We start from the raw sequence: 11,424 nt of genomic DNA on the forward strand, positions 1-11,424 counted from the left end.
ATAGCCTACCCCCCTTGATTCAGATGAGGATAAAACATGTAATTAGATAATGAAATAGCAATTACAGTCATTGTACGAATGCAAAGCTGACAAAATAGCCAGGCAGACAAGACCTCTCTAGGAAACTCTGATTTAGGAACATATGGATTTTACTCCCCCGAAATAAGATCCAAAATATGAATGTGAAGTTCAGAATAAGGTACCTGTTTTAAGGTTCTTTACCAGAAGGTTAGTTAGGTACTTGTATATGGCTCCAGGGTGTAGTTTAGATACGCACCTAAAGGTGCCTGCTAGCTACAACTTGTCCATCAATTACCATGTTAGATTTCATAACATTCACAGCCTGAGGGGCACCATTTAGGTAGATTTGCATATAACTTTGGATCCTGTACAAACTAGGCCCTGAAAGGTTAAATTGTCAATTAAATCCTTAGTATGTCCAGCGACACCCACTTCTTGGTATTTTTCCAATTCAGTCTCAATGTTAAAGTGACAGAAATAGGCCTATATTGGTGTTATTGCTAACACTGATATATTAAAACGGGAGGAGTTTCTCTCTGTCTTGAGGGCGTCACGCAGCTAGAAGAAGCTAGTAAATCAATGGCGTGCCCTTTTGCTCTGACAGTCATGGAAGCTGAATGATACAGGTGAACCACAGTAAGGGAACAAGGGAGATGGAAATGAGGAGATTTTTCAGAGCGCAGCGCTACAGCGATGAAGACGGCAGTCAGATCCAGTACCTGACAGCTAAGTGTAACCGCCTGACACATGAAAAAGGTAGGTATTGGTAGTTATTGGGTCACTATGGGACTGTAGGATTTACAGATCAACTGCTTTGGATTATTAGTCTGTTGGCTATTCACTCAAAGAAGAATCTGCCTGTCATTGAGCAATGTATTGTAATGTACTGTACACTAAAGCTTGTCACCATCATAATCAATTGCAAAATAGATAAAGTGTAGTTCTACAAGAAGAACAGCAATACGCTAACAGAGTTAGCTATTCTCAGGGTGCATGATGTCATGATTTCACTGTTTCTAGTTAAGCCATATAATGGACACCAAGGATTTTACAGGGTTCAAAGTCCAAACCTACTGGACAGTGACTGAGAGAATCATTTGAATAGGTAAGGGAAAGTTGTCCTCTGATGTGGGGACAATATAACCATTCCAGTCACAGGGCTGTTGTCTTCTTTTGGTACAGCAGTGCTGGAGAGGGAATGCCTGGGGGCCAGGGCGAGAGAGAGGAGCCTGCAGAATGAGCTGGAGGCTCTGTCCACACAGCTCTGCCAAATGGAGAAGGTCAACATAGATTTGATGTTCAAACACGACCAACTGCTCGGCAGGGTCCATCATGAACAGGTAATGATGTCTTGTTTCCATTTTTTTCACTGGTTAACCACAGAAGGCTCTTCTCATTCTCTGAAGCTGTGTACCTACAGTATAATTACAGTGTACGTGCTAATGTAATATTGTGTAATTGCATGGATTAGAAGTCATACAATTTTCTGTATCTTTCTAATGGTCTACCTTCAATTGGCAGCATGTAGAATCTCAATGCAAAAAACTCAATACATTCCATTGCTAGTGAAGCTAAACAAAATTGCCTTGACACATTCCTGTCAAAACCTAATTATGTTAAACTATTCTCAAGTATGGGCTTGCTAGCCACATTTATCTATAGGTGTTTTTGTAAAAGACTCCTCTCGTAACATCTCCAGAGTTTGTCAAGTGGATGACATGAATACTAACAGTATAATAGAGGGAATGTCATGAATATTCCTCCCATTTCTGAGAGAAGTCTTACAATAGCATGTGTTGAATACAGACAGTATCTGTTGTGTTCTTGTGTACACCTTTGTGTTTCTGTCTGTGTGGACTATGTGGCCCTCATCAAGGATCTGGTTGTGTTCTTGCAGCAACGGGTGCATCTTGTGGTGGAGGAGAGCTCCAGAGACGCTGCGCTGCTGGGCCTACAGCTGGAACAGGTCAACTCGGAGCTACTGCATCTGCAGAGTTCTGAGGTGCAGCTGGAAGGCCTGGTGGAGGAGCTGCACACTGAGGACCTGCAGAGAGCTGCATTGACGGAGGGCCTTCAGGCGCAGCTGCACAGGTAGGCCTACTGCCCTGCACTGTGGGAAAGAGCAAGTAAATGGCACTGTTGTGTGTGTGTTTAAAACCTAAGACATACTTTTTTTTTAATGGCTGCAGTATTTAGCTATGTGGTTTATCCAGCTGTACAAATTGACATACTGTAAAAGTAAAGCCAGTCCAGATAAGGGCGTGCACTAAGTAAATAAACATAAAAATTAATGAAACTCTTCTACTTTTGATTACCATCTCCTACAAACACGAGCCAAGTGAAGCTGTCCCAACTGTTTTAAAAACACGTCGAACAGATCTCCAACTAGTCAGGTTGTCACACGTCAAATAAAAACAGTTTGGATTTGTGATTTTAAGTCAGCAAAAACACACGCGCCCTTAAGCATGCTGTGCTATAATTTGCTGACTTTGAATCCCCAGTTTGGAAAATTGGCTGACAGTCAGAATACGTTATCACATCATGATTCCAGGGGTAGAATTGCGCTAGGGGTATGATAGAGAAAGGGGAGTTTCACATGAGCTCAGCTCAAACCCTCAAGCTGAAATTCATCATTTGCCTGTGAAAGATAAACTGGGGAATCATAGAGAGACTTTCTAAGTACGTTTTCATGATTGATAGTACACGAAAATGACATCACCAGGGGGTTACATGTTGGTTAGATATATTGGCTGTTCATGCAACATTCAGGAGGGATGATGCATAATGTATTTTTTAAGACCACAACATTTTTTTAAGACCACAAATTAGAAACATTTCTAAGCACCTAAGTTCAGGGTCTCTTATGTGTTTTCGGCTGACAGTAAGGTATTGGAGCTGGAAGAGCTTCAGTGCAGCTATGCCGCCAGCAGCCAGGAGCTGGATGAGCTGTGCAGCGCCAACCAGAGGAAGGTGCAGGGACTGCAGCGGGAGAACGAGGGCAGCCTGAAGAAGCTCCAGGAGACGGCCGAGCAGTTTGAGTGGCTGTGTGAACAGCAGCGCTACTGGATGTGCTGTGTCAAGAGGTAGCTATGCTCTACCATCACTCTGTTGCCATTGGTTATGTAGCAGACAGTGGATAACCCCAGATTTATTCTCTGAATGAAACCTCCAGATTCAAAGACTGCCTGTCAGAGGAGAAGGACGCTCTGCTGCAGCAGGTGAAACGGTTGGAGAAGGAGGTAGCAGAGCTGAGGAAGAGCTCACAGGGCTCAGAGAGCCCCTCCCAGATGCTGTGTCTCCCCCTAGAGGACACAGTCAGCCAGCACTGTGACAGGTATCAGCAATTTGTCCTCAATGACCAGATCAGTTTTTCTTCCTCAGTCATACCATTAACAGTCAGTTTTGTGTAACACAGCAAAACAGGCCCCATAACAGTTATCTCAGACATAGTTGATGTATTTGGTAACACAGCCTTTTCTCAATCCCACATGTCCATGAGAACTTATTCCCTTCCCTTTCCGATTCTGCAGAATTCCCTCATGGGAATCAGATGAGATGGCTGACCTGCAAACCCAGGTGGACAAATGGAGGAAGCTGTATGAGGACCTCTTCAGCCAGTTCACACCCCACCAAGTAAGCATAGCCTACACTACCTTTGTCCGAACCATGGGCCATGGTCTTCGAACCATGGGCCATGGTCTTCAGGGGCTGCGTCTTGCTGCGTGTTGCCAATCAGTGAGTTTGATTGCTAGTCCACTTGCTGGATTTAGAATGAGAAGGTACAACTAATCTCCCCTAACTACAGACGGGAGTTGTGCATCACTGATCTAAATGGACATGGCATGAGTAATATAACTGCCTAGGATCTGGGGAATCGTATGAACCTTAATTTCTTGGGCATGGATTTCTGTCTGGTTTTCTCAGTCAGTCTGTGCTATGCATGGATGTGTTCCAGGCAATGGGGTGCTCTTCCAAACCAAGGGAACGAGATGACTAATGACTGGAGGAGGTGTTTGCCAGTGGTCTCTGTGCTTTGTTCCCTTTTGACTAGCTCTGGAGTGCACATTTTGAGATCATTATTCTGATTGAGTGCAGATGATGCAGGCAGCAGTCTCTAGTGAGCCTGAGAGAAGAGGAAGTTAGCCGAAGCAATAGGGACTGCCGGAGGAGACATATAGGACGTGAGACAAGCGACCATGCTTAAATGCATTACTGTTTTATGAATTTTATAGTTGATTCACACACCAGAGAACAGACTCATGTTATGACTCTTACATTTGAGGGAGATAAAAATATCATACCGTTACTTACATGAAGGTTCGGGGAGGGAGCAGATGTTGAATTTTCCAGAATGTTCTCACTGTAAATTGTGTAGGCCTTGTGTGTGTGTGTGGTTTATGTTCATTGCCTTTTGGCCGGACTCACCTATAGTTTATTTTGCGTTCTAAGGGGAGGCACGCTGTTGGCGGATACCAAAACCCTCCCTGAGGTCAGAAGACCATGAAATCTATCTATTTTTCTTCAACCCAGTGGAGGCACTCCTAACGTTCTATTGTTTTTGTCTTTGTTTTTTTACCTGTCTTGAAACCACTCCATGACCATGACTGTACTGGAGAGTGATTTGCAACTTTGCCACAGTCTATTGTCTATCCTTTGTTATGGCCCTGCACAGTGTTTTCTTGTTTGGACACACTTTCCTGTCATTGTCTATTTTCAGACACACTGGTGGAACATAGTAAATCAACAAGTAAAAACGTATAAAAACACAGAATGTCTTGTTGTCACTCTGCCAATCCTGATGATAACTCTCTAGCTGATGAGTAGAGAACCACAACACATCCTCACATTAACTCCCCTCATTCACAATTAACCAGATGTTTGTTGAAAGACATTGTCTGGTTAATTTCTATATCAACCACAGCAGGATTCAACGGCTGCTGTGTGTAAAGTCAGATTACCTAAAGGTGTTCTGGAAGGCGAAGGTGTAGCCAAGGATGAACTATGTGTGGCATCTGGAAACTAGTCGAATTTGCACATAATAAATAGTTAATAACCCGACCATGCAGAATCCAACCTCAGAGTACTCCTTATAGGGTTTATTTATGGTACCATTACAGGTATTACAAGAATAGCATGTTTATGTTTAACCTTGGTCGCAGCCAGGGAAAATGCATAATATACGTTCAACACCAGGATATAGCCATTAAAAAACGGAGACTTTTGCTGTGTGTGAAATGTATGTTTGTCTACTGACCTGCTTGTCTAAATATGAAGTCCTCACCTAGGGGTTAAAAATAGAAGTGTCTGACACTGGGAGTTGTTCGATTGTTGTAAAAAGGACAATTTATGGGGACACAGGGTTCATGTAAGGAATGCCTCTACGTGCCTCCTCAGAAAACACTTCACTTGTCAACTCATTCCTGAACTCTGGGTCTAACAAGCCACAGACATACGGCTTCTCAGAGGTTTCTTGCTTACTAAAGAGAAAACATTGCCAAAACGTTGAGTCCTGTTTGATACCACCCAATCTTACAGATGAGGTTTCACCCTACCCGAGGTGAAGGTTGTTTACTGAAAGTCCAGCCATGTTCTCATGTTTGGTTAGACCAGATTGATTACTATGGATGTTTGGGGAATTTGTCTGTTGCTCTCGGATGAAAAGAGGAACTTGTCGTTTGCTTGTTAATGCAAAACAGAGTGGAATTATGTGGTTTTTTGACACTGTGTTTAGAGGGATATGTAAATGTTTAACGCTGACGTGAGTAAACACACACAAGGGGTTAGGTGTCGGGGTTTGGAGAGGGGCTGCTCGGACAGACTGTGACACCCACGCTCGATACGCTTCAATGAACATGAACGTTTCTGCGACACAACACTACCAAAACAAGATGTTATTCTAAGTCTTAAACTCACAATGACATCGCACGAAGTGACAACAGTCTCTCTGGAAAAACAAGAGTGTGGCCCAGTCATGTGAGGATAGTTCTAGTGTTGATGTTGAGTGTACTAGTAGAAGTCGGCCCTACAGCCCCTCACCCTCAGCAGCTCCCTTTGTCCAGCTTCAATGAGCGCTCTCCAAATAAAGAGGACAGGGGCTCCTTCAGAGCTTCGGGAGGGAGAATGGGTTGGGGTTGGGGGGGGGACTCGTGACTCGATGGAGGATTGTTGACACACCGTTGACCCCTTGTTGGCGAGCGACAGCAGCTTATTTTACAGCCGACGGGGTGACCAGGGGGTCCAGACGCCCTGCTACGGGTCAGGCAGCCAGGCCACAGGGTGCAAAGGTGAAGTGACGGAGCTGGTTATTACAACCATCAGCTGGTGGGGAGGAAAGTCTCCCTTTACTGCTGTATAAGACGAATGTTAGCACACCTCCAACTCTTCTAGTGTGTCTGGAAGACAGATGTGCTTTCTACGTTTCACGCAGAGTACCATAGGCCTAGTTTTAGCACAATTGGGTATTTACCCTGGCAAGAGGTAGTGAGTGATATTACGGATAACATGTTTCATTGTTATAAATTGCCAATCTCACATATGGTCAGTAAATCACAAGAGAATGAGGTGTTATTTTCAAACTTTGAGATCCCTAACAAAAAGTCTCAGAGGTTAAAACCATAATATAATAGTAGGTTTCCATAGTCTGCAATTTAGCAGGAATCTATATGACCCTCAGGAATGTATATGACCCTCAGGAATGTATGATACATTCCCTTACTTCTGGATTTCTAGTCCTCTAATTTTAGCTTGTTATAATCCTTTTGGATTCATTATTGAGTTGTACCCATCCCTTCAAATGCCATTCCAGGCATTGAGTAACATATACCTCTATGAGCCACTTTTGGAACCCTGTCTACTACAGTTACGTGCTATAATTTCAACTTGCGTTTGAATGTGAAAACAGCAAGGTATCATTCCATCTGGCTGGCACCCATAGAGGATACAAGGTGCACCAGGCTTGAGACATTTCCCCCTGCAACTTTAGGAGCCATCTGTGATCTATTTTCTCAAAGAGCCTAAATACCTTAGTGCGAGGCAGGTTCTGAAGCATCATTTCTGCTCAGCGGTCTTTCATCTTCCCAAGCCTCCCACTCCTGATACCCAACTGGGATTGTTTCTCAACCATAAAAGGAGGACTGAGGGGAAAGCCTGCTAAGTATCCTGGGAAAAAAGCTGACGTTTATGTCAAGGGAGGGATGTCTTATCGCTCCTCTCCTTTCCCTTTTCTTCCTTCCTCTCTCCGCTTGTCCATTAAAACAAGTTGAGCTACCGCTCCTACCACCCCGTCCACTCTTTGGGGAAATCTATCATGGTGGTAGTAAGGCCTCTTCTCAGGGCCCCTTAAATCAAGATGATAGTCCACCAACCTGTGGAGCATTGATGAAAGCAGGAGGATACTAGGTATCAATGCTTCACTGGGATGACACAGAACATTCATAAGCATTGCATAACCTTTTTGAACACTGCGTTGTTACACATGCCAAATGTAATGTTGACATAACGTGTGCAGTAGCAAACAAGCCTGCAGTTGTTGGTATACTTACTTACTTAAGCCTCTGTCTGCCATAGGGTATAAGCATTCACTAATGTGTTACTACTTGTAGAAGAGGGCCGAGAGAATAGCTGTGATGGTGAGAAAATGGTCAGCCAGGTCGTAAGCCTCAAAAGGGGTTCATTTGAATGGCATGTATGTGGCATAAACTCCATCTGGCTAGCAGGAAAGAATGGTCATGCCAGTAGAGGTCTCTCTTGCACCAGTGTTGCTGTCTGTGGAGCTCTTTGGCAACCATTGAGACATCTCTCAAATGTGTCTTCAATTATAGAGCTCTGCTCCACACCTTCCACTGAATCGGAATGCCAGTTGAATTCAAGATAACCCAAGATAAGCTTTTATTTCATCTCCCTCATAAAAGTCCAAAAGGTACACATTCTATTTGGACATCTTGATACATTTGGAAAGCAGATTCAAACTTATAAAGGCACTATTAAAAACACTTTTCCCTTTAGTTTACTAATGATGTACGTTAAAACAATGGAGTTATTTCCTTTATAGACATAAATATACTATAACAGAACATAATATACTTATTTTCCCTGTGCACAACCAGCTACCTCACAACATCTTAGTGAAGTTGAATAGAAAATGAACTCTGTGCTCTGAGTGAGATTCTTCAGCAACAGGGTGCTCAGATGAAAGAAGGGTATGTCAGGACACACATACACACCTCAAACCCCCATCTGCAACGTTATTACAACATTTCCCAGCTGTCTACCCCTGTCAGCGGGGTTGTCTGTCTCTCTATGGACTTCCACCTTCTCAGTCTGCTGTGCTGCTCTGTTCGACACACACAGTAGTCTACTCCCCAGCAGGAGAGGGGGCCTTGACTGGCCCGATGACCGTCTCTTCCACCACAGGAATGCAGCCTCCCCTTTTGCCCCAAAATTAGGTATGACAACAAACCCTAAAACATTTGCAAAACAATCGGAAAACTTGAGCCTCCCTGAGTCCCTGCTAACACGACGCAGCTCACCCTCTTCCCCGAAAGGCATTCAAGGGAAGGCAAGGGAGCCCATTTCTTTTATTGGTCTCCAAAAAACAGGATTCAGCAAACCTCACTCCCATGCCTTCACACGGTTTCCAAGAAGTATGTTTTGAATAAATCAAATTAGGGGCACAAAATCTGGTGCGTGACACAATGACCATATTAACAATGTGAAAATATGCATGGCATTACAGGGGCGGAGAAGTGGGGGCGGTGGGCGTGAATTCTCCTCCTGTTGCCCCTCTCTGCCACGCAGACGGGTGACATGAGAATTGAACCATCTGTGTCTCTCTGTCTGTCGGCCCGTCGTCAAGCAGTCTTTAACTCAGCCCAGCTGTCTGGGATGGAAAAAATGCTCCAAACCGAATGGCAAGAGAGGTACAATAGAAGAAAGAAAGAGTAAGAAAAAAAAACATGAGACAAGGCAGATGCAGATGTTACTTTCTTTAAGCCATTTTTACTCTGGCTGGATCTCTTCCATCATTCACGTCTGGGACCCGCTACATTGACCCAAACAAAGCTCTGTAGCAGATGTCAAAGTCCTGATCCTTGCTCGGACAAGACAGGAGAGTGTCCAGTTCCGTCTTAAAGACATGTTGACACCACAGTGTTGACACTAACCAGGTCGTCAATAGCTGAAGAACATAAAAAAATTCATAAAAACCTCTCCCCATTTACTTCTCAACAGTGTTTTGTATCAGGGACTTGGCTAGCCAGTAGCAGAGGTCTTCTCGGGTCCAAAAGGTTAGACCCGGACCCGAACAGACCCAATATTTATTTTTAAAGGGGGACCTGTACCCGAACGGACCCGAGAACAATCAGCCCCGAACCCGAATAGACCTGACGACAACCAGACCTAGACCTGACGGGACCTAACGGGTCCGGGTCTAGACCCGAGTGACAAAAAAAATGATGTTTGTCAGCCAAGTTGCTCTTCTGGTTAACAAATAGGTATTTATCAGGGCCGGACTACTGCATTTGAGGCCCTGGGACACCGGCTAACTTCCTGCATTTCAACACACATTGCCACGGGACAGAGAGAAAAAAAGAATCACTGCGCTTTCAACCATTAAAACCACAGCAAAATTCAAATGGGAATACAATGTCCGATATTTTGTTTATTTCTACAATACACAGATTAATTGTTATCACTGTGCTTCATCTAATAGCAGAACCAAATGACCTGGATTGCAGTTGAGATTATATTAAAAATACATGGTGCAAGTGATCAATGCCGTTCGAGATTCTGTGCAAATTATTACAGCAATTGTGAAGATCTCCGCAGACCTGCGATGACCTATGCATGCTACTGTATCTTGAACATGCACGCTTTATATGATTACATAAGAAGACATAGTTAAAGTAACCTCAAAATGTGGCCATGGATGTGTTACTCATTTTAAGGTTGAATGTTACATTAGTTTTAAGATAGCCTTAACTTTAGGACATTTACTTTATTACAAAAGTAATATTGAATTGTTTGGTTGACAACACAACCAAATATCAACATATAAGCAGATGTATCTACTGCTTGGATAGTTCCATAATCCCATTCTTTAACTTTTATTTTTGGTTGAGTTGGAGACGTGAATCCTACATATAATTTGTTAACTTGTTGACAAGTTAAAAGGCTATATATTGTATTTCAAAAGATATATTGAATTTGGTTTGGTTTTCAACACGACCAAATATCAACATTTGAGGGAGATTTATCTTCTGCTTTGATTCTTCCATCCATGTAGATACATAGTCTGGCTTTATCCAGTTGGTCTAAAAAGTATTAAATGATGACTATGTTGGATTCATGTCTCCATCTCAACCAAAAATGTAAGAATAGGACTAAATCAAATCAAACTTTAAATGCATTTTAAATAAAGTTATATTTTGTCCTATTCTTTAACTTAGATTTTTGGTTGAGATGGAGACGTGAATCCAACATATCAATTATTAATTTATAGACAAATTGGAATTAAAGCCAGACTAAGTCTGTCATGAATCCCGCTTCCTGAGTCAGTTTCTGCCTGAGTTGCCTGTTTTCTGTCTTGGAGTCTGTTTCCTGAAGGTTACAGAACGCACCCTGTCTGGTTGCCGGGCGACGAAGCTAGGCGGGAGATCTCTCGATTACCCGCACCTGCATCTCTTCAGCTATCTGCACACCTGGTCCTGATCATCACCTCTTCACTTCATAAGCTCTGACCTGACATCCATTCCCTGCCGGATCGTAAGCCATGAACAGTATGTTGTGTCAGCGTATCAGCCTCAAGTTTTCTAGAGTTAGTTTTGTTGTTTTGTACTTTTTGCTTGCTCTGTACTTACCTCCTTTTACTCTGTCTACAGTTACTCTCCCGGAACATTCACTCCACCCTTGCCTGGTCGTCGGTGGGTTCGGTAACATCGTTGGATCTGCCTATTCACTTCCACCAACTCACCTCCGCTGCCTGCTCCGTCTCCTGAATTATCCTGCTTCCACATTTGAGTCGTTAAATAAATACTCCCCTTCTGTCTACTCACCTTGTCCTGGTCTGCTTCTGGGTTCTGCTTTAGAGAATCGTGACAAAGTCAGTGGCCAAGATGGAACTATCCAAGCAGAACATACATCTCCTTCAAATGTTGATATTTGGCTGCTTTGACAACCAAACACAATTCAATATCACTAAATAATTTCATTTGAAATCAACCAGAGCTTGAAACCCTAGGCCTATATGTACAGTGCCTTGCAAAAGTATTTATCCCCCTTGGCGTTTTTCCTATTTTGTTGCATTACAACCTGTAATTTCAATGGATTTTTATTTGGATTTCATGTAATGGACATACACAAAATAATTGGTGAAGTGAAATGAAAAAAATAACTTGTTTCAAAAAA

At 43.1% G+C, this 11,424-nt stretch overlaps 1 protein-coding gene across 2 annotated transcripts; it reads left to right on the plus strand.

Annotated features, from left to right (window-relative positions):
- The first annotated feature begins 475 nt into the window (after nucleotides 1–475).
- On the plus strand, nucleotides 476–10,649 carry LOC121541805 (hyaluronan mediated motility receptor). Of its 2 annotated transcripts, none has more exons than XM_041851121.2 (7): nucleotides 476–777; nucleotides 1,204–1,361; nucleotides 1,919–2,112; nucleotides 2,904–3,104; nucleotides 3,194–3,355; nucleotides 3,552–3,654; nucleotides 10,610–10,649. In XM_041851121.2, exons 1-7 carry the CDS (start codon nucleotides 639–641, stop codon nucleotides 10,619–10,621), a joined length of 969 nt encoding a protein of 322 aa, XP_041707055.1. In that variant the 5' UTR covers nucleotides 476–638; the 3' UTR covers nucleotides 10,622–10,649. The 2 variants fall into 2 exon arrangements, with proteins under 2 accessions (XP_041707055.1, XP_041707046.1); XM_041851112.2 differs by lacking the exon at nucleotides 10,610–10,649 and adding an exon at nucleotides 4,471–4,792.
- Nucleotides 10,650–11,424: the final 775 nt, after the last annotated feature.

This window comes from Coregonus clupeaformis, chromosome 3, assembly GCF_020615455.1.
Source record: "Coregonus clupeaformis isolate EN_2021a chromosome 3, ASM2061545v1, whole genome shotgun sequence".
NCBI classification, from domain to species: domain Eukaryota; kingdom Metazoa; phylum Chordata; class Actinopteri; order Salmoniformes; family Salmonidae; genus Coregonus; species Coregonus clupeaformis.